The sequence below is a fragment of the Halichoerus grypus genome, chromosome 2 (genome assembly GCF_964656455.1).
Source record: "Halichoerus grypus chromosome 2, mHalGry1.hap1.1, whole genome shotgun sequence".
Classification (NCBI taxonomy): Eukaryota; Metazoa; Chordata; class Mammalia; order Carnivora; family Phocidae; genus Halichoerus; species Halichoerus grypus.
In genome coordinates this window covers 121,997,099-122,020,859 of record NC_135713.1, presented here as the reverse complement: position 1 = coordinate 122,020,859, position 23,761 = coordinate 121,997,099, and the positions used below count along the sequence as shown (strand labels likewise).

General features: G+C 47.2%; 1 protein-coding gene across 1 annotated transcript in view; it reads right to left on the bottom strand.

The window, feature by feature from the left end:
• The window catches only part of SPOCK1 (SPARC (osteonectin), cwcv and kazal like domains proteoglycan 1), a 557,700-nt gene that overhangs the window by 170,899 nt on the left and 363,040 nt on the right, over positions 1 to 23,761 (bottom strand). The window contains exon 4 of the mRNA XM_078067479.1: positions 11,839 to 11,953. Coding sequence (XP_077923605.1) covers positions 11,839 to 11,953 — 115 coding nt within the window. The remainder of the gene's footprint in view (positions 1 to 11,838; positions 11,954 to 23,761) is intronic.

The window sequence follows — 23,761 nt, the reverse complement described above, 5'->3', positions numbered from 1 at the left end:
TCAGGGGCCCTGCTCATGGCGGCTGCCAGAGTGGATGCCCAGCACATGTCCCTTCCTTCCTGCAGGCAGATTCAAAGGCCCTCCTGCAGCACTCTGAAGAACAGACCTCCAGCTCTGAGAGACTCGAGGGGTCAATGAGACAGATGACACCTTATCCCCTCAAAGACCAAGCCTGTACCTCCAGAGGGCAGCGGACCTTTAGCTGTGTCCAGCCACTGAGCAGAGAGTGAAGGCGAGCAAAGAGGCAGGGTGCCCCAGGAACAGGCCACCAGGTGAGGACAGAGTGCGGAGTCCGGAGTACATTGCCCCTTCCCAATAATAACAAGACCACTTTCACACCAGCCTGACACACTGCTTCCGGCTTCCCTGTGGGGCTTCACAGGAACCATCTGAGCATTTTCCTGGATGGTCAAGAGTATGGTAGTTCCTACAAAGGGAAATGGGATATACCCCGCCCTCATATGAACAGCGCTGATGTGACTTGGAGCATTGCTCTGTGACTCGCTGACCTCTCAGAGCTCCTAATTAAAGACACCAGCCTGGCCCTGAATCTCCGGCTTCTTTCTAGAATTAAGTGACTCGTTCATCCCTTCAATATGTCCTGAACATGTGCCAAGACCTGAGCTTATGCCCCAGAGGGAGTGTGGGCAGTGCAAGTAAGGGGGACTAGCCTAACAAGGAGCAAGGGCGTGCTCTGCCAGGAGGGAACTTACCGATCATGACAACTGATACCATCCAGAACGTTAACAAAAGCGGGGCCCTTGCATCTGTGACCTCGTGTAGGCCTGAGCAACTCTGCAAGGTCTGCGAGGATTATTCCTCCAACTAGATGTCCACCGAGGAACTGGAGACTCAGACAGAGACTAACTTTAATTGAGCACCTACCATGTGCCAGCACTAGGTCCACTGCTTCTTTACCACAAGGCCACGGGCTAGTGTGAAAGTCGGCATTTCGAAAGGAAATGGAGATTTAGCATAGGAAAGCGTCTCGAGGGCAGAGTGGCCCTTACAGAGCAGGTGGGCTTCGGGGCCTTGCCCTGCCCCCCCCCCAGCTCTGCCGTGCACCGGCTGTGTGGCACTGAGCAAGTCCCAATGTGTGTGGGCCACACTGTGCTCACAGGCTCTTACACCACCAGCAATGCTAGGAAATAACCACTAGTGAATGCTGCCCCTTCTCTGCCTTCCACCCTTGCCCCAACCCCACTGCAGCTGGAAATGGTTGCCTGCTTCTTGGAACCTTAACTTTATTCCATTGCATTTTTTAAAATTTTCTGGCTTTGATTATATACAATCTTTGTCTCTCATCTCCTCCCAGGGCACAAGCTTCAATGAGATCTGCAGGATCTTCACGTGAACGCACACAGACACCCAGGGCCTCTGGCTCCTTTCACAAAGCACACAGTGCGGCAAAAAAAAAAAAAAAAATAAGAACGCAGGGGCACCTGGGTGGCTCAGTCGGTTAAGCGTCTGCCTTCAGCTTGGGTCACGATCCCGGGGTCCTGGGATCGAGCCCCGCATCGGGCTCCCTGCTCGGCGGGAAGCCTGCTTCTCCCTCTCCCACTCCCCCTGCTTGTGTTCCCTCTCTCGCTGTGCCTCTCTCTGTCAAATAAATAAATAAAATCTTAAAAAAAAAAATAATGCAAGAAAACCCAGGCCATCCTAAGGCACAGAATTCTGTCACTCTCCTATGTAAAGCCACACAAGATGTCCCTTCTCAAGTGGCCTGAGAGCCAAACGTGTCCCACGGCCTTCAAGGCTCTCCAGGCTCTGGCCCGGCCGCCCCTTCCAATCACAGGCAGCCACGAACCCCTCCATCACCACCTTCCTGCGGCACAGGCCTCTCTCCTCTTCTTTCCTTTACACCCCGAGTCCCGTCCCCTTCCCTGACTGAGGACCTTTGCAAAGGCTGTTCCCTCCTCTGAGAACATTTCTCCCTGCTCTTGGCCCAGCCCACCTCTCACCTTTCACCTCCCCAACGTGCCCCCCCCACTAACCCCCATTCAACCAACTAAAGGGATTCTGTTAGGACACCCTGCTCTTATCCTGCCTAGTGCTTATGACAGTTTATTAGATACTTAATTTCTTTTTTATCTCTTTTTTCCTGTAGACTTTGCTCTTCGCAAGGCGAGATCATGCCCCTTCATCACATTCCAAACACGCAGCAGGGTCTGGCAAATGGAAGGCTCCATAAATATTTGTTAAATCAAGAAATTATCACAGACTCCAACTTAGTGGATTCTGAATTAAGGACCTTTAACCCAGCATCCCTGGTGTATGTGAGCTGTTTTCTGAGGGCTAGTCCTGCCAAAATTATAACAGGAGAGACTCGAGTCCTAAAGCCCTTTATCAGCCTTGCTGTATTCACGGATGGCCTCCCCTAGCATCTCCCAAGAGGAAGACTCGAATTCCAGGCTGGACCAGAGCCCTGTCATCTTGCCCTGCACTTGGGAATTACTCATCGCCACGGGATGTTGGAGCCGTGGCTTCCTCTCTCCCACCAGGTAATGAAAAGTGCTGCTCCAAGATTAGTGGAAAGGCAGCACACTGGCACGTCCAGCTGTGGCAAGATCACGGACAGCCAGGTAGGCTGGAAGGAGGGCCTTTCCCAACCCAGCAATAGAGCCGCATCCGTTTCAGTGTGTGCCCATTAAAAACATCATTTAAGAGAGTGCCTTGGAAAGGTACCAAAGTCCCCAAACTAATTAACTTTCATCTCTCCTGTCCCTCTGTGCATGGAGGGCCTCACCCTCTGCCCACCATCTCCATGAGGAACATTAAAGACAGGACATTAGCCTGAGAACATTCTATTTAAAACAAAAGTACTTCCAAAGATAGCCCTGGATGCCCATCTAAATCATCCTGAGTCCATTTTCTGGCCCCAGAAGCTGCATGGTCAATGCCCCCAGATGGGCCCTACTAAGGTGTCCAATACCCATAAAGAATGTCTTTCATGGTTCATGGGTTGAATTAATCTGATATAAAATGTCTAAACTGAAAACCTGCAAGTTGGGATCTTGATGCGTTTCAGCAGAAAAGCAAGCAGGCCACAGCAAATTTATTAATAACAAAGGAAAAGGAAAGAGATTTCAGAAAATTAAAGCAGAAGTTAATCTAAGTGGGAAAATTCAATCTGACCCCTTTTGTAAAAGAAGATGATGTGTTTTGTGAGGGGGGACCACATAGGCTTTGCCGGCCCCCCGCCGCCCCCGCCCCGGGATACCTGGATCCTCCTCTCTCTGGATGCTATAAAGGGCCCCCAGAATGCATGGGCAAAGGAACATCGTCAGTGAGTCGCAGGGGGGCTGGAGTTGTCTGTTCCCTAGTGTTTAGGGATGAGCGTGCTAATGTAATGCTTCACACCTGGGTGCTTCCCAGCACGCCCTGAGCCCTGGCGGAAATCACACCTAGTGATTGCGTCTTCAAAACCTGCACACCCACCTCAACCTCCTCTTTCTAATCCATTTAAATCTGATGCATGAAATCTGCCTCTCTGTCCGTTTCTTAATGGGCAAGGACAGCAATCAACAGAGCCACCACCGTCATCCCGGGGAGGACCACGCAGCAGCGGCACGCAGGCTCTGCAACAGACGCAGGCGGAGGAGTCCAGAGGGCGGGGCGAACGTCAGTGCCTGGCCCAGCTCCACACACTCTTGGCTTTCTGGCTTCCCAGCAACTTTGTATCTGGGCACATGCACATTCTGGAAATTCAACGATAAAACCTTTCCAATCTCCTATAGAGAGAACATGGCTCAAAAAAAAAAGGAGAAAAAGACAACGATCCAATGCATTGGGGTCAACGGGAAATACAAACTGCCCTCTCTGGAAAGGGCATCTCAAGCAGTGCAACTTGGGAGGGAGAGATGAGCATGTGGTCATGGGTGGCGAGGGCCAGAGAGGGGCTCTGGCAGAGCAGAGGCTCTGGTCCCTAAGAATCACACTCAGAAACTGTCCAGCCAGGCAAGATGCCATCAGACTCGCTGGGAGAGCTCACTCAGTAACTGCCCTCATCTGCCCTCCGTCTTCGGGTATAACCTGTGGGGGCACTGGCAGTAAAGTTTTTAAAAAAGGGTGAGGGGAAAACAAGGCAGGCCAAATTTGGGTCTGGTAAATTTTACCAACAGTCATGATTTTAACGTGTTTATAAAACTTGCCTAGTGAATCTGCCTTACAAAGTAAGATTTGCCTTTCCCTCCATCCCCTTCGTTCCAAGGGACTAAAAATTCTACACAATTATTCACATCTCCATTACGAATTGCTTTTTACTCTCTGCTGCTCTTGTCGTCAAGCTCGTGTAATCAATACTCTCAATTTCAGAGAGGAAAATAAAGGAACAGAGAAGGCAACTGGCTGGCTTGAGTTACAAAATCTTGCTCACTGAAGTCCCCAGGAGCAGCTAGGTCCTTCCAGGCAGAGGCATACAATACTTCCATTGGAAAAAGAAAAAAAAGAGAAAAAAGGCTGTGGTTTAAATAAATATCTCTTACGTTTAGGTGACATGTGGTTTCAATGACAACTTCTGGAAAAACCACCAAGGGGAAAAATGAACCCAGAATGACCGCTCTGGGCACAGAAAAGGAGGAAATGGGTGTCAGTCACGCCCTCACCAATGGCTCTGTTAGTGGCAGGAGTTAGGACAGAAGGGCACCAGCTTGTGCATATTACCTCTAGGGCCAGGAGCCGGTCGGCAGGTTAACTGGGTGACTGGTGGGCTTCAGCACGGATGGAAAAGGCAAACTAGCCAGTGAGAGCTCACACCCATGACGTGGACAGCAGAGGTGGCCGTGTGCTATTCCTCCATTCTGGTTCAAATCTGCCCCTTACGGGCCCTTTGCCAGGAAAGGAGTTACTGACAGGACCACAATAATCCCATCTGTAAAATGGGGATCATAATGCAGACCTATCCAAATACCGTGAGAAGTCAGCAAGATCCGTTCGGCCACGTCTAACGTGGTAGGTGGTCAAGAAGTGGCATCTCCTGAACTAACCACTCTCCCTTTGTTCGCCTCAGTGACCACGAGTAAAGAGATCACGGTGATGGTTTTCCTGTTTAATAAGGTGGCTGATTTAGAAGTGGGCTCAAACCCACAACTCAGCTCCATAATTTCCATCAATGGCCTAGAAACAGCACCAAGCCCTCACCAGCACTCTGCCCGGGCCCAGAGCAGGGAAAAGGAAGATCCCTTGAGGTTAAAAGAGAACACAAGGCAATGCAAGGGCCCCTTGGAGAAGAAGTATGAGCTCTATAAAGATGAAAACGTAATAAGGAACACAAGCATGATCACACTTTGGTCATTGGCAAGGCCGTGAGTTGTGAAGTACCAGAATGCCATGCAGACGCCGAGGAATCACCCACTTTCCACATGGCCGTGTGTCTTCCAAACCGAGACAGATATGTGTATGTATAATCAAGCCGTTCAAAGCCCCTGTAGCAGAAGGCAGTGCTTTGTTGTAAAACAAAACTGAGATGAAATAACCATCATCCTTTCAAATATCCTCTGAGAGTTTGGTATTTGAGGCACATTCTGTCATGTACTTCTCTCTGACCTCAAACACTTTGATTCTTTTTTTCCAAGTTCACATAAAAGACAGAAAGCTCTCAGATTGGTCTACAGCACCATGAGCCTGGACTCAATCTGAATTCTTCGCCGGTGCAGAGAATTCATAGTTATTCCAGATAATTAGGAAGCAGAGATAAAGGGCCATTACGTTAGAGAGTCCTAGCCCACTGGGAAGACTGGCCGCCGGCTCCTTATTTAAAAACAGATTAGTTCCCACTGCTCTCAGAAGGCTTCCAAGGGTATGCTCAGATATTCTAAGTCCCATCCTGACACCCTTTTCCTCCCGTTCACAATACACTTGCAGAATTCGAGAATGCGGCTTGTCTGCAAGGCTTAAAACAAATGCTTCAATTTTCCATTCTCCAAATGAAAATCAATGGCAACAGAGAGGTAAAATCAATGTTCATCGCCCTGTAGGGAGAATCCCACCCCCAGCTCCCGCCCACCCAAAGCAATGAATCAGAACCAGCCATGTTGACTGGCAGCGAAACCCTAAGAGCAGAGCCATCTGTGGGTTGTATGACTTTCTGTCCATCCCTGTTTCCTGAGAGGGCATTCTCTTTAAGAAAGCCTAAGATGGTAATTCCAAAATCTAAGTCAGGGAGAATAACACATTGTTGCATTAAAAAACTCTTCTTCCCCCAATGAGTTCTTTTGCCAGTGGGATTTTTGGAATCTAATACCAGAGTGTAACTATTTCCCTAAAGATCCATCCTGCATTATCTAGCTTTAAAGAATGCTCCGACACCCCACTGACCTGTTCTCCCAGACAACCAATGATCTGCACTCTATTAGCACAGATTAGCGTGCATTCTTTAGGATTTCAGGTAAATAGAAATTATAGAGTCTATACTCTTTTCTGGACTATGTCCTTTCACTCAGCATAGTTATAATGAAATTTATCCATGCTACTGTGTGCATCAATAGCCTATCTCTTTTTATGGCTGAGTAGTAATCCACCGCATGGATGTACCACAATTTGTTTATCCATTCACCTGTTGATGGACCTCTGGGGTTGCTTCCAGCTCTTGGCTATTACAAGTAAAGCGGCTGCGAATATTCATGAGTGAGTCTTTGTAGGACATACGCTTTCATCGCGTAATCCAGATACAAACCTTTTGTTAGACCTGTGTTTTGTAAATATTATCTCTTAGTATGGCTTATCTTTTTATTACTATGTGTTCTGAAGATCAAGTTTTTAATTTTGATGAAATCCAATTTTATTATTATTATTATTTCTTGCTTTTGTAGTTCATGCTTTTTTTGTGCCCTATTTAAGAAATCTCTGTCAGACCCAAGGTTACTACTCCTGCTTTCTTTCCGAAGTTTTATATTCTTAACTCATATTTAGGTCCATTTCAAGTTAATCTTCTGTAAACTATGTTATGACAGTCTACAAAATTTGTATCTACAAAGAGTTGTAGTATCATGAAAATACCCATTTATAAAAATTAACTGAAGAGAGCCCAATACAAATCTTTATATATAGGATAGGCACCACCTGACGATCAAGTTTTAACAGAAACAAACCAATGGATAAAACCCATGACTAGAAAAAAGAATGGAAGGAATGTTTAATTGCTGTTTTTAGCTTGTGTGACCATTGCCTATTTCCTGTTTCTTTTCACTTTTCTGTATTTTCAGTGTTTGCTGTAATAAGCACCAAAGATTGTTATACCAAAAATCAATTAAGATATTTTTAAAAAATCATCTCAGAGGCTTTCCGGCTCCAGGCAGCCTTCACAGGGCTCTTTAATGCATAAATGGCCCCTTTGAAGAACCTAAAAGGTGAACACACTACCAAGAATTCACCCTCTCCCCAGCCCGCTCAGTGTGGCTCGACAGTAGGAAGAGTTGAAACAAAGAATTTCCAAGAAGAATTCTCCAAAGAGAATGTGAGATTAGCTGAAGCCTCTAGACGAAACCAAATGCAAACCCAAATCCAAATACCACCCTAGTATAGGCGATTTCCAGCCGAGGGAGGCCGGTTGGCCCACTTGGGACCCCACCAAAATGCTGGCCTGTCCGCCCAGACACTCCGTGGTCACAGACGTGAATGTCAAACAGCTTCTCCACTCACTCCCTCTCCATGGGCAAGGAAAGCTAATGAAATTCTCTCACTGATGTGCTCACTGTCCTCTGTCTCAATACACTTGACACGACAGCCTAAGTCTGCAGCCTCGTGATCAGCCTACGGCCGGCCCAGCCGCCGCTCCATGTGTGTGTACTGCTGACGATCTGGCAGGCGGGATTTGCCTCTTGAGCTGCCGCACAGGCCAGACTGGCTGATGCGATTGCCTACAGATGTTTCATGGAGAGGAAGATTACTTCCCTGATTGATGAATAAATAGAGTTGTCAACACCATCTCCATGGTCAGAGGGGACCCCTGAAGTAGAATGTGGCAGGACAGATGTTTCATCTGGAAAGATGTCCAAGACCCTAAGAAGAGGTGTGTGTGCTCGGCTGATAAGGCGGGCCGAGTAATTCAGCCTCCGACAGGGAGCTGGGAGGGCGGGCCCGCAGTCGGAGCCAACACCACTGGCGAGCATCCCTGGCGCAGACCACCTCCCAAATCCTGCTAAGGGAGTGGGCATGCTGTCTCAATCACAGCCTCCTCTTTGGGCTGTTTTTCCAATGAACAAAAGGTCCCTATCATGAGAAATGCAGTCATCTTCTTAGTCCTTACCTGCTATGAATCACAAAGAGGGCAGCAGAAACGACACTGTAATCCTCATGCTAAACCTCACAGCTTCCTCCAGAAGGAAGGAAAAGCAGGCACAGTCCCGCTGGGAAGGAGGCAGGGCACCTGGAGGGGGCTACCTTCTTCTCAGGAGCATGCTACTGTGGGTTTTCCTGGCTGACCTTCCAGAATGAATGAGACAGTAACAATAACTATGATCATAATTGTTTTAGCAACTGGAAGGTGAGCCACCACGATGTGATGCTACACTATATTCCTGACACATGTGCATCTCACTGAACCCTCACACACAAGAACGTGCGTGCACAGAATCCCCGTGCAAGGACTAGCAACACTTATTGCCTGGAAACCCCCTCTTGAAGAGTCACTAGAGGATGTATCCCAATGAAGGGGAAAGAGGAATGGGTAAGTGTTTTCATTAAATCCATTTTGCAGATGAAAATGCACAAATTCAGAAAGGTAAAGTAACTCGCCAGGGTCACAGAGCAAGGAAGCAGCCAGCTTGGGAACAGAGCCCAGATTGGGCTCATTCCCAAATCCCTGCTCTTAGTCACTGTAATTTTGTGGCCATCAGGAGAGGAGGGGGATGAGGATTACACCTTGAACACAAGCAAACAAGTGGTGATGCTTCCCACACGGAAACATGGCGTGCCCAGACACACACCACTTACACCTGGACATGCCCGGTTCCGGCCTCCCCCTTGCACAGCTTGGAGCGTAATGCTAACAATCTCTTGTGCAGCACTTTCAGACGGGCTATATTCCAGGAGGAAACAGGCAACAGACCATCCATGTCCCACACCCATACACACGCAGACACAACCAGACAGCTGAAACCTAGAGCACTATCCCAGAAAGGGTATTTGGGTATTTGTGGCAAAAGAGGCCCCACCTTACCACCCACAGAGAAGGAAGAAACCATGTGCAGCAGAAGAATCTAGGCTAGTATTCTCAGAGTTTCCACACCTTAAAAACAACTTTTTTTATATCCCACTCTACAGCGAACTAGATTTTCCTCGAGGGTAGAGTGGGAAGCTTAAGTGTGTAACACTAGCCTGGCACATGGTAGGTACTCAATACCTTTTTGTTAAATGATAGAGAATGAACGGACAAAGACAGGATGAAGGGAAAGGCCAACATACGGTAGTAATGGGAAACATAAGCTTTGGGGCTGGACAGTCCTGGGTTTGAATCATAGCTGCCACTTTCTGGGTATCTATTGCTACTGCCTCTCTCTGTCTCACTCCATCATTTTCAGAGTGGAGACAAAAATAAATACCAACTTGACCAAAATGCTGGAAGAACTCAAGGATGTGGTGCTGAGCACCAGGGCTGACACATGCTGGGGTTCAGGGATGAGATCTACCTTTACTTCCAGGGAGAACACTCCAGTCTGCAGGAAAGAGCAAAACACAATATACCTTGCATCTCAGTCTTACAGAGACAAAGGATCACTGTTTTTAGGCTGGGTCAGGAGCTGCAGGGACCAGCCTTGCAGAGGCAGAGAGGGTGAGGGCTCTGCTCCAGGCGGTTTCTCTGCTGGACCATGATGGAGCTTCCCAGGCAGGTTCAGAGGAAACCACTTAGGGAACTGAAGGAAATCAGAACATGTCCCAAGAGGAGCAGCCAAAGGGACCAGCATTGCTTAGATTTCAAGAAGTGGAGGAAGGGACAGGACATCCTACATGGTCCCAGGGTCAAAATGGAGCTGACGAGCAAAAGCCACAGGAGGTACATTTCAGTGGGAACCAAGTCCCAGAAAGGCTGTTCTTCGCCTGAGGTCATGGCACAGAGCAGGTGCATGGCAGAGCACACGGGCAAAGCCAAAACCTGGGATGGGATGATTCCGAAGCCCAGTGCTACACTTCTCCACTGTTCAGCAGTAGAGGAAGAAGGGAGACTAGGCACTGAAATCACCTCCCACCCCCACCAACCCAACCCCACTGGTAAAGAAAGCCTCGTGTGGGTGTGTGGGTGTGTACGCACACGTGTGCATGCATGTGCTGGTTCTTGCTTCAAGTATTTTTGTAGGACTGAAGGCACAAGTAGCCCCAATTCAAAGGTTCTTTCTGTCATCTACAAAAGACTAAGCCCACTGGATGGACAAAGCTGGGAGAAGGTAAGATGCAAAGGCTTGAATAGATAAAGATGTGGTATATATATACAATGGAATATTATGCAGCCATCAAAAGGAATGAAATCTTGCCATTTGCAACGACGTGGATGGAACTGGAGGGTATTATGCTGAGTGAAATAAGTCAATCAGAGAAAGACATGTATCATATGATCTCACTGATATGAGGAATTCTTAATCTCAGGAAACAAACTGAGGGTTGCTGGAGTGGTGGGAGTGGGAGGGATGGGGTGGCTGGGTGATGGACACTGGGGAGGGTATGAGTGATGGTGAGCCCTGTGAATTGTGTAAGACTGTTCAATCACAGACCTGTACCTCTGAAACAAATAATGTATTATATGTTAAAAAAAAAAAAAAGAAGAAGAAGATAGCAGGAAGGGAAGAATGAAGGGGGGGAAATCGGAGGGGGAGACAAACCATGAGAGACTATGGACTCTAAAAAACAAACTGAGGGTTCTAGAGGGGAGGGGGGTGGGGGGTGGGTTAGCCTGGTGATGGGTATTAAAGAGGGCACGTACTGCATGGAGCACTGCGTGTTATACGCAAACAATGAACCATGGAACACTACATCAAAAACTAATGATGTAATGTATGGTGATTAACATAACATAATAAAATTAAATTAAAAAAAAGAGGCAAAGGCTTTAAGAATCCTAAAGGAGAGTGGGGAGACCTACCTCCCCCTGGGCTGGGAAAGAAAGGAGATCAGGTGCTGCTGCCTGAGAAAATAGTAAGACACATTCTCAGGAGGAATGGTGGTGTGGTGGTCCTGAGGAGGGAAGACCCCAAACCAGGGCACCCAGCCTGACAAAGATGCCCACAGCCTATATGGGCATGAAAGCAGACAGCCCGCAGACCTCAAGGAACCTCAAAGGATTATCACAGTGAGCAGGTCAGTGGCAACCAGGAGATGAAAGGCTCAGACCCTGTTTCCTTGGCTATATGCTTCCTGGATCTCTGGGGTCATTTTGGAAGGAGGAATGGCCCCCACAATGACCAAGAAGAGATTTTCTGTTCATCTGCTCAGATGTGGGCTCAGAGACATATAAAGCTGATTTAAAGCAAATACAGATATTGAAATTCTTTGCAAATCTGTGTTTGAGAACTGAGATTCATACCCAGCAGGACTGCAGGTACCAAACACCATATAAAAGGGCGACAGAGGGGTGCCTGGGTGGCTCAGATGGTTAAGCATCTGCCTTCGGCTCAGGTCACGATCCCAGAGTCCTGGGATCGAGTCCCTCATTGGGCTCTCTGCTCAGTGGAGAGCCTGCTTCTCCCTCTCCCTCCAACTCGTGCTCTCTCTCTCAAATAAATAAATAAAATCTTTAAAAAAAATGGCAACAGAAACACCTGCTCTCCTCCCCCTCCCCCATCCCCCAGTCAGAGACTGGGTACCCCCAGATCTGTCAGCTGGAGAGCACCTCCCGGGCTCCTGTCTTACCTGGGGAGCAGGTGCTTGCGGCTGACACACAGAGCAGTCTGGTAGTCCTGGGTCACACATACTTTGTGAGGGCTGCATTTCACCTTCAGGCAGGGGTCTTTGGATGGGTCCAGGGCTGAGGCAATAAGAACGAGAAGAGGGGGTTAGGACCTCCAGGGAAATTTAATTTCTCTTTCTACTCAAACAAGTGGGAAATAAGCAGACCATGTGTTTGCACTCTGTGCTGTTTTCTTAGGCTGATGGGGATCACAATGAATCCCCAAACCAGGGGGAATTCTATGTCTGGGCACATGTTCTTCTTTAACATCAGGATAGTGATTCCTTTGTGCTTTAGGGAGTTTCAGCATCTCCATCTCGGGGAGGAATTACTTTAAAAATCCTTTAGAATCTTGGGGCGCCTGGGTGGCTCAGTCGTTAAGCGCCTGCCTTCGGCTCAGGTCATGATCCCAGGGTCCTGGGATCGAGCCCCACATCGGGCTCCCTGCTCAGCAGGAAGCCTGCTTCTCCCTCTCCCACTCCCCCTGCTTGTGTTCCCTCTCTCACTGTGTCTCTCTCTGTCAAATAAATAAATAAAATCTTTAAAAAAAATAAAAATAAAAATAAAAATCCTTTAGAATCTTACATGCTTCAAGGACCAGAGCTACTTTTCCCTCTTTGGTTATTTGGCTACAACTGCTTTTTATGACTTCATCCATGCCTACCTTTACTTATTTCATACAACGTAGAGAAGTCCTCGAGGATAGAGTTTTTTGGCTCCAGTTCAATCAACATGGACTATGTGCATCAATAAGCTTATTTTAAATTTTGTGACTAATGTGAGGATGCATGAGACCATTCCATGCCACACAAAGTTCTGATATAATAAGGAGGGGGACAAGCTGACACATAAATATTTATTGTGCAAGGCGGGAGGAGATAAGGGTCCTGACAGGCATATAAAATGATAACAGAGCTCGAGAGGAAAATAGAGATCAATTTCTGGGGCGTGGATTAATGAAGCATTAATATGTGAACTGGATCGGGGCGCCTGGGTGGCTCAGTCGGTTAAGCATCTGCCTTCAGCTCAGGTCATGATCCCGGGGTCCTGGGACTGAGCCCCACATCGGGCTCCCTGCTCGGCGGGAAGCCTGCTTCTCCCTCTCCCACTCCCCCTGCTTGTGTTCCCTCTCTCGCTGTCTCTCTGTCAAATAAATAAATAAAATCTTAAAATAGAAAATATGTGAGCTGGATCTTGAAGGAGGGGCAGAGCACGGGGGTAATCGAGGCACGAAGACCAGCACATGCCAGCACAGGGAGGCACATCTGGGCCATTGAAAGACACTCCACAGGACGAGGGAGTGTGGCCTGCGGGTGGGAATGACAGGGGGCAGGGAGGGGATGTCTATTCAACCCAGGCAGCGGAGAGAGGGTCTCCCACAACAGCAGTTGCCAAACTGCAAAGCCTTCCAGAGCCAGCTGAGCAGCAGGCCCTGGGCTCATGAGCACTCCTCAGCTGCTCGTAGCAGAACAGAGGCCGCAGGGAATCTTCCGCAAAACAAAAGCAATTGTACCATCTCCCAGCTCCAGGCCTAAAGCCTATTTAGGCCGTAAATCTTTCATAACTTCTCTCCCCAGCCAGAGGAGGTGATGTTTCCCCATGTCCTCCCCACACACGTATGCAGTTACACAAACGGGAGTCCTGAGCACGGCAGCAAACCTGCCGTGAGAAATGCCATCGTCCCTCGGCCACCACGATACCCCTGTGCTTAGAGAAGTCCTGATTCCTCTCAGCCTGAGCAGGCCCCAAGTCTCAAGACCACCTTCTTCCGATGACTGCGGGGAAAGTCTCAGGGGATCTGAACCCACAACAGCCAGAGGCCTTTCTGCTTCGTGAATAGCTCGGGGAGGCCCCCTCCGCTGCAGCAGCCTCAGCCACTGTCCACACAGGCAGGGTGCATTTTTTTGGCTAGTCAAGTCAGCAAAAGACCCGGGTCCTGGTCCCCGGGGAGTCATGCAGCAGAGCCTACTCTCCGAGGGAGCTGCCTGAAGCTTAGCAGAAGAAAATGAGCTGCAGGACAAAAAAAGAGATTGATTCAAGCCCCAGGGACAGGGCGTTCACTTTGAACTCTTCAGCTGAGGGCTGCATCTGGGACGCAAATTGGGGGGGGTGCTGTGTCTGCTTGCAGAGTCCCCGAAGGCTGGGCCTTCCAAAAATTCACAGCAGGGACTGCCCGGTCCTAGATGGAATGTTCTTGGTCCTGGGGATGTCCACCTGAGAAGCCAGGAGGCTGGCGTGGCCTCAGGCCACTGGCCTTCTCCTTGGGCAGTATCTCCCACCCCCAACCCCAGAGTGGCTGGCCAGCCAACTCTGACTTGCTTTCCAAGATGCATGCAAAATTAATCCAACCTGCAGAATGACTACCGAATGACCACTAATGACGACCATGCCAACTGTTCGCAGGGACAAGGGACAAGGGAGCGAGTCAGACATTATGGAGCTCCAGAGACTCGAGGACCAGACCACAGGCAGCTCCCACCAAGGTACCAGCTTCAGCATTTCCCTGACAGGTGCTCAGCATTGCAGAACCCCAGCGATTTTCACTGGACCATGTGGCAGAGTGGAAACCGACAGGGTGATGGAGAGCAAAATCTGGAATACTGCATGACCAGCTTTAGGGCCAAACTCGGGGTTCTCTTTCTCTCTGCAGGCAGCTCCACAAACATCCACGTCCATCCTGTGGCCCAGATGTCCTGCGTGGACAGTGCCATCTCAGAGCAACTGAGCGAGCCGTGCGGAGTACGGAAGAGCGGGCTCCAGGCCCAGCGATTCCGAGTTTGAATGCCGGCTCTGCGATGTACTCATGCCTCAGTTGCCTCTTCTACACAGTGGGGGGGTAATGCCACCTGCTACTGCTTGGGTTGTCAGGAGACTACACGAGTTAATATCTGTGAGTACTTAAAACAGACTTGGTATAGGTTACGCACCTCGCAGGTATCTGCTCATTTTTTGAGCATTTTGTCCCCAGAACGAATAAGAAGCCTTCATAATAACATGGATAGCTTGACACTTACCCACTGCTTCAGACATGGAGGCAATGGACCAAGCCCTCTAACTGGATTACCATATTTAACTCTCAAAACCACCCAAAGAGGGGGCTTCTGTTAATGTACCCATTTTACAAATGAAGGTCTTAAAGAGTCACCGATGAGAGGTGCAGAGGGAATGTGACACCCGATCAGTTGACTCCTCACCTTCAATGGCTAGCAGCGTGAGAATTACCTAGGGTCTCCTTTGAGGAGTTGACTATGGGGCCGCACCTCGCACCAGGTAGAGCCCAAGTGCACCAGGTTCTTGGGAGGTCCTCGGGGCAGAAAGAGACACAAGGGGTCTAAGTAAGGGGCAGCCAGGGAATCTGGTGTGCCCACGCTGGACCCATGGGCCACACACAGCCCCAGGGCTTCCTGAGAAGGTGAGGTGTCCGGCCCTGGGCAACCGCGCCCTCTGCTTGCTGCCTCTCTGAATGCAGCAACCGTCCAGCTAACTCCACAGACTACTGTTCTGGTCAGTGTTCCTTCTGCAGCCCTGCCACGTGGCATGCTACCATTAGGCTAACTACTATAAATCACCATCCCTCTAATTCTCGAAGCCGGCATTTCTTCAAAACAAACAAACAAAAAAATCCAACCAAAAATACTAATAAATGAAAATCAGTCTCTTAACTCTATACACATACTTAACAATTTGCATACAGAAATAAAGTCTGCTAAAAATTCATTACCAGGGTCTGAATACCTCAAACATGTATGCGAATTATTTTGAGTAAATGAACTTCGCAGAACAACACAACAGTAATAAATCAAGCTGTCGGTGTTCATTGAATCACTATGGTGCATTCTGAGTCTGAAAAACAGCAATGTTGAGATTGAGAGGGGGTTAGGACGGTGACAGGAGTGTGTCATTTCCCTTTAAATGTGGCCTCCCAGATGTGCTTTTCCGAGCAACCCCCAGGCCCATGGTGACAGTGGATAGGGCTGTGTGGCTCCACTTTCTACAGGGAATGGTAACAGATCAGAATAATAAGTGGCATTTGAGAGGCCCTTTAATAAGACGCAGGGAAATTGCTCAGGGAAAGAGGCAGGGAGAGCGAGCTGAGTGTGAGTGATAACCAGGAGCAGGCCTAGAAGCTTCCTTGTCAAGGGGCTAATGATTTCAGGAGATTGTGCTCCAAGTTTCTCTCTCTCACCACAGGCTTGGCGACAGGATGCAGCACTGCCCGAGGGATGGCAGAGCCCCGGATCCCTGCACCTGCCCCGCTCCCCTCATGATGCCCGAGGACTTCTGTGGACCACAAGAGGCCAGCGTCCCTGTCACAGAGCGCTCCCCCACGGGCGCTTCATTTCACCTCTCCTGCCCATTCCCCAACACCAATCAAGGGTCAACGGGCACAGACCACATGTCCAATTAACTCGTTTAATAACGTTTACAAAAAACTTTTTTCCAAGAAGAAAAGAGGAATTAATTTGCAGAGAGATGTGGTAAGCTGGAAAATACTGAACTTGAAAGCAAATTCATTATAGGCTTCATGTCACTTTTTTAAAAATTCATTTTAGTTTTTAAGCTCACTGCTTGGTCTCAATTAAGGTCGTGATATTTTAATTATCTTAATTGTTTCTAAACTTGTTTTCCAGTTCAAGTTACTTTTTAATGAGCTACATTGATTTTAAAATCCAGAGCCAAGCCTTTTCGTTGTCCATGGGCACATCCCGAGAGCTCACGGGCAAAGGGCCGTAACCCCTGGGAGAGCGGAGCAGGAGACCACCGCAGAGCTGTTGGGACAAGAGCATGCTCCATTTTGTGGGTTGGCCACAGAGTCCCCAAGAGTCACCTGGGGCACTGACACACACTTGGATTTATTTCATTAACACCTGCAGAGCTTCTGTTCTGTGCGGGCTGGTGGCTGGCACCTCCAGAGGGAACAGGACCGCATTCCTGCCCCCCAGGGGCTCACAGCTCTGAGGGAGGACAGGCAACAGGAGGTGAAGTTCAGTGTGTTAGGGGAGAAGGTGCGGGACCTCACCTGGCCTCTCGGGGGAGAGTGAGACCTCCGTGACAGACAGACATCTATGGAAAATGGGTTCAAGCCAAGTGATAGGATGAAGAACATTCCAGGTAGGAGGCACCTTTCTTCCCCAGAGAAACCGAGGCAACTCTGGGGAACTGAAGTGTCTCACTGGGCTCCTGACCGGTTGGAGCAGGGGTGGTATGTGATACAATGGGAGAGGGTGGCATCACCAGGAAGGGCCTGGAAAGCACAGAGAGGACTCCAGAGGACCAGGGCCCTCCAAGTCCCCAGTGAGACGCACAGGGCAGAGCCCGGTCACCTCTGGCACATCCTCTCACGCTGATGTCAGTGGAGAGGGGGTACACCTGTTTCAGCCAAAGTAGCACTTTGGTAAGAAGAGACAAGCTGCATACTCTCGCCCTCCAAATAAGAAGGGGGAGGTCTCTGTGGCCAGCTCTGAGAGCCCCCTTTCCTCTTGTAAGGAACCTCCGGGACCACGAAGCCACACAGGATTCTGGGAGGCAGCAAGCCTACCCGCTGAGTCGAACAAGCTAAGACATCGTCTAAAACAGCCACATGAACTTGTGGTCCAAGCCGGTAACTCCAAGAAACTTCCACAGACAAGAGGCCACTCAATTTACAAAAAGTTGACAAATTAATGAATGTTTGTTGTCTCCTTGTTGCTTTTAAGACTGCTCTCTGCCTGAATCATGCTCAACCACGGTTCATCTGAAGAGCAGACGCTCCCAGTGATTCATTAGGAGTGACTTAATGGATGGATGACAAAGAAATTACTCCAAACTGCTAAAACCTCATCAAGCTAAGATCCCAAACATTTATTACAGCTTGTCTGTCCCCATGGTAACCTGTGCATGCATCTTGCTTCCCTCTCCTCTCCAGAGGGGCTTGTTCACTAGCTGACGACAGAGCCTCACAGAATACAAAAAAGATTCCGCCCACAGAATTTTGCTGGAACCGGAGAAGAATGGTCGTTGGGAAGACCTCTGTCACCATTTTCAGTTTTCCATGCAAGGCACCAGCCATGTTCATCAGAGGCTGAACAAAGGGGCCCACGGGCTATGAGGCTAAATCAGGCAGGCAGTGGTAGAGACGGCTGACCGTGTGCGCCCAAGGATGGGGGAATGGTAGCGGGCGGGGACACGGACAGATTAGGCCAAAGGGGCAGAAGATAAAAAGATGCATCTGACCAAAGGTACCCCTCCTGAGAAGAGAGATTTTCCTTCCCCTTCAAACCAAGAACCTGAGAACTCTCTTCTTTCTGTGTTAAAACTAAAAGCATCCTCTCTCTTACACTGTGTGTGTGCGTGTGTGTGTGTGTGTGTGTGTGTGTGGTGGGTGGTAGGGGTTAGGGTGGTGCAAGCTGGTAACAGCCTTTTTTGGAGGGCAATTAATCTGCCAATTCTCTAAATGCTAACAATTGTTAAATAGAGGTGGATGGGTATATAGGAGTTTATTATATAACTCCCTCAACTTTTTGGTATATATGAAAATTTTAGTATTAAAAGGAAAGGAGAGAAAAAAGAAATATCCTATGAGCCAGCAACTCAACACGTTAGGCAAACATGTACATCTTAATGGTCTACGGCAAGGGAAAATCATCAACAACTTGAATGTGCATCTACTTTACCCTACTTGGGCTGCCTTAACAAAATACCCCAGCCTGGGTGACTTGGACAGCAGGCTTTTATTTCTTACAGTTCTGGAGGCAGGGGAATCTGAGATCAAGTTGCCACCACAGTCAGTTTCTTGTGTGAGCTCTCTTCCTCGCTTGCGGACTTGCGGATGGACGAGTACCTTCTCACTATGTCCTTATAAGGCTTTTTCCCCGTGCACACAGAGAGCAAGCCAGGGAGCTCTGGGATGTCTCTTCTTGCAAAGATACCTATCCTGTAGGACCAGGGCCCTACCCTGATGATCTTATTTAACCTTCATTACGTCTTTAGAGGTCCCACCTCCAATTACAGCCACAGTGAGGGTTAAGACTTCAACATACAAAACATTCAGTCCATATCACCATCTGTAGGGAAACAGTTACCTCAATTACAAGACATCCCTTCACGAGATCTTGTCCAGCTATTATAAAAGAGGAAGGAGATCGGTACGTACTAACACAGGTAGATGTTTATAACAAATTACGTGAAAAAGCAAGTTAAAATATTTGAAATGGCAAAGTAACTTCCTAACACCACACAGCTAATAAATGTGCAAGCCAGTACTCAAAACCAGGTCTGTCTGCTTCTAAAGGAGATCTCTTCCCCTTTGCTATCCTGCTGGCCTCAAGAAGAAGTCCCTCTGCCCACAAAGTCCTAGCCTCCACCCACTCACACAGCAGGACCCTCCATTTCTGCACTGGCCTCTCCCTCCTGGGGCTATCCCTGCAATAACCCATGAATGAATTCAGACTCCCTATGCCCCCAGGCCAACACCATGGCTGCTGCCTGTCACTGATGGGTTTACAAACATTACCTGCAAAAAGCAGTCTCCTGCTTCTTGGAGAACTGTGCCTGTAGCGAGGCAACAATTAAGTCATGACCATCGCTGGGAGCAATAGCAAGTGTCCAGCCCTATGAGAATTTGGAATTTGCCTCCGAGGTGTAAAAGTTAAGGACACCCCGTGCCTGGCTAGAAAGGGCTTTGCCCTTCAGCTCACGTGCAAAACAAGACATTATGAGCGACCACTGATTAGTCCAACATGGCTGATTTACAAATCCTGATCATTAGAAAAGAATGCATTAAGAGAAGTCTACCAGAGCAGCAGTGGAAATATGTTCCAGAAAATCAGAAGCCACAAAATTCTATGAACCTGGCCAGCCAATCCCCCCTTCTCAAAGCTATCATCCTATACCTTCCTCTGTTCCTCAGTTGCTCTGGGATGGTAAAGACAAGGACCCTCACTCTACCTTTCTGCCAAAACACTGATTTCCCTATGAAAGTGAAATAGAGGAAAGGAGGATAAAGGGGAGCAGGTGGGAGAACTAAGCAGAAAGAAAGGGAAAGAGGGAGCATTTTATTACATAATGCATCATTCAGTTAGGGTGCTGACAATGTTGACAGTGACATCTACCGACTTACAGAATAATGTACTATTATTCTAATTAAACCAATGAAGACACAGATGCAGAGATCAGTTCAGTATTACTTTACCAGCAAGGAAACTGACACAGAAATGGTAAGTAACTTGTCTTTGGTCACACAGCTGGTTAAGTCTGGACTTGAAACTAGAGGAGTCTCACACCAAAGCTGATGCTCAGAGCCACTAGGCCACTCATGAAAACAGCTTATAATGGGGATAAAAATGACAACTATAGTACCAAGCAGCAGCATATTGAACCCCTCTGTCCCCCGCTCCAAGAATCATGTCACCTTTAGGATCCCCCAAAAAGAACTTCTTACTATGAAGAAAACATCCTATCAGAAGGCAAAGCCAGACTGTTGGACATTTGAGTAAGCTTATATTACTTTTAAAATGAATATGAAAGTCAAAGTTTCTTTTTAAGGTGCTGCTCATGCCCAGGGAACTTAATATTCTCTCTGATTGAAAAACAACATGGACCAGGTGAGCCTTGTGGTTCCTTCTGTGGAGTATTCTGTGAAGCCTATCTATGGCCCACATCACTGATGAGGAGATGCACGACATCTGGAGGCAAGATGGGATGGGATGAGCAGCACAAGTAATAAGACTTGAGCATGACCTCAGTTCTAGTGGAGGGTCAAGACACCAACCACAGAGAAGTCTTAACCTTCCCATCCATCAGAATGGCCAGAATTCATTAACATGTTGTAATGGTAAAGGTCCTTGGGTACTACTTCATGGTAATTGTCAGAAGTTATTCAGAAGACATTTATGAACAAAGGAGACAGAATTATTGAAAATACCTAAGACCAGTTCTATAATCTGGGAAAACAAAAAGACATAAAAAGCACAATAAAAATCAAGTATTTCCAAGAAAAGGGTAACACTTACAAGAGTCTTGTAGCTCATTAAGTCTATGTTTGGTACCTATACTTCATTGTAATACAATTAAAATTCTATAAAACATGCAGCTTTTCACAAAGAATGAACTCCTTTGTGCTGGTGAACATGACTCTGTCACGATTCAGCAGTCCTAATAGTTGACCATGTAAGAATGGGGAAATACAGAAACTCCACAAATTTCCAAAAAATATAATTAGTATTTCTAGAAGAAGAGCACCCACAGATTTGGATCAAAGAGGCGAGGGGTGTAAGAGGAGAGGCACAACTACGCCACTCCCTGCCTATGTGATCCAAATGGGTTACTCACTCTTTAGGATTCAAGTGCAGACGAAGAGATCTACTTCACTTGAGTATTGTGAGGATCTGATGACATAATGCATGAATGTTGCCCAGCACAGGGCCTGACACATAGTGCATGTCTGGTTATCATCCTCACGAAGAGCAAGGAACCCTAAACATTTTAGAGACTCAAGATACCGGGACAGTCAAAAAATGGGCAGAAGACCTGAAGAGACATTTCTCCAAAGACGACATCCAGATGGCCAACAGACACACGAAAAGATGCTCAACATCACTCATCATCCAGGAAATGCAAATCAAAACCACAGTGAGATATCACCTCATACCTATCAGACAGCTAAAATAAAAAACACAAGAAACAGGTGTTGGCGAGGATGTGCAGAAAAAGGAACCTTCTTGCACTGTTGGTGGGAATGCAAGCTGGTGTAGCCACTCTGGAAAACAGTATAGAGCTTCCTCAAAAAGTTAAAAATAGAACTACCCTATCATCCAGTAATCACACTACTAGATATTTACCACCAAAATACACACAAAAAAAACCCCACTAATTCAAAGGGATACATGCAGCCCTATATTTTTTGCAGCATAACTTACAATAGCCAAACTATGGAAGCAGCCCAAGTGTCCACTGATAAATGAATGGATAAAGAAGATGTGGTATACACATACAATGAAATATTATTCAGCCATAAGAAATAATGAAGTGTTGCCATTTGCAACAACATGGATGAAGCTAGAGAGGAGACAGTGGAGGTCAGAGAAAGACAAATACCATATGATCTCATTCATATGTGGATTTTAAGAAACAAAACAAAGGAACAAAGAAAAAATAAGAGAAACTAAGAAATAGATTCTTAACTAGAGAGAGCAAACTGATGTTTACCAGAGGGGAAGTGGGAGGTGGGATGGGTAAAATGGGTGATGGGGATTAAAGAGTACACTTACCATGATGAAAAATAAATTAAGTTAAATTTAATTAAATTTAATTTTAAAAAGATCCTGGAGCTACAGTGCTGTTCAGCCCTTCCAATTTAAATAGGAGACTCACGTGTACAAGAAGAAACTTCAACATTTCTCTTTGAACATCAAGCTCAAGGTCTCCTTTATCCAGAAAACTTTTGCTGAGTATCCAGATCTATACCACTGCTGAATCCACCATATGACAACTAAGGAGTTCATGTATCTCTAGCAGAGCTGTGTTCTGCCTTGTCTCATCTCAGAGATTATAAGGTCTGGGAACGAAGAATGAAAACCTTTTTTTTTGCTCTAAATTACATGCACTAAGAACAAACAACAAAGCCTTGTCAACAAACCTACATGGTCACAGTCTTTGTTCTGTTTGTTTGTTTTGAGAGAACGTATTTTGGGCTTTGAAAAGTCTCTATTGGAAAGTCATAGAATTTGAGTCTTAAGGTATTCTAAGGCCTACATTCAGGCACCACTGATAAAATGCTAGAAAAAACAACCATTAAGGATAAAGAATCTGGAAAACACTGCTGATCCAAGCAGACAAGGGCACGAGTCCAGGGAACTTGGTAACGTGAGGTGTACTGGGTACAAACGGGCAGCAGGGTTTTAGCAAGGAAGGCTTTGTGCCCAAGGTTTGTGCTTTCCAATCCTTAGCCAGAGGCTGTCCCTCTGACTGCTTCTGCCCTGTCTTATAAAGCTTGGCAAGGACAGGTGTTAACTGAAACCAGAACAATAAAGTCTGCAGGGAAATACTGCCCCAAATTAGACACGGGGATGTTCAAATGACCTCTAAGAGCCTGAGATGGGGAGGTCACTTACATAATGTGGCATCCTGAGAAGCAGAACCTCAATCCAGAGCTCTAGTGAGGTAGCATGATGCTCATTCACTGGGCACCTCCCTCACAAGTCCAAAAATCAGTGCGAGAAGGCAAAATAGTACCACACCCTATGTGTCTACCACAGCCAGGCCTCCTTTTCCTGTTTTCCAAAATCTAACCTAGTTCTTGCTTCTCAGACTATAGTGGGCCAACGAGAATGCAAATCTATAGGGAATATCCCTGCAGCATCTATTTTACTAGGGGGTAAGTAATTTAAAACTTTTTTTTTTTTAATATTAAGGCAACCACTGGTCTACTATGGAATACAAAATTCATATAAATTTGTATAAAGAGACTCCAAAAATGTATGTGTTCACAGTAGGTTCTGTCCCCTGAATCTCATGATAGATGTTCATTCTAGCTTGCCCTTAGAGGCTCTTTGGTAGCAAAGTTTCAGAAGTGTGGAAAGTGTTTACCAAGTTTAAAAGGTCTTAAGAATGAAGTGGAGAGCTCTCCAGGGTACTGATATCTAGGATGGACAATCAATAGCAGTAAAAGTACACACAAAGAACTTTCATAAGCAAATTATTCATTCTTGCAGGACCAGTTGAAGCTAGTTAATCAAAACTACATCCCACGCCCCCGGGAACAGACTCTCCATGCCATCTGCTCCCAGGGATCTCAGTCCCACTGGTGAAAGGCCCCAGGATTTTTCAGAGAATTGACCCTGCACAATCCAAAGCTTTTCTGAGAGCCGTCAATGTGCCAAGCACTGGGTGAGGTTTACAAATGAGTTA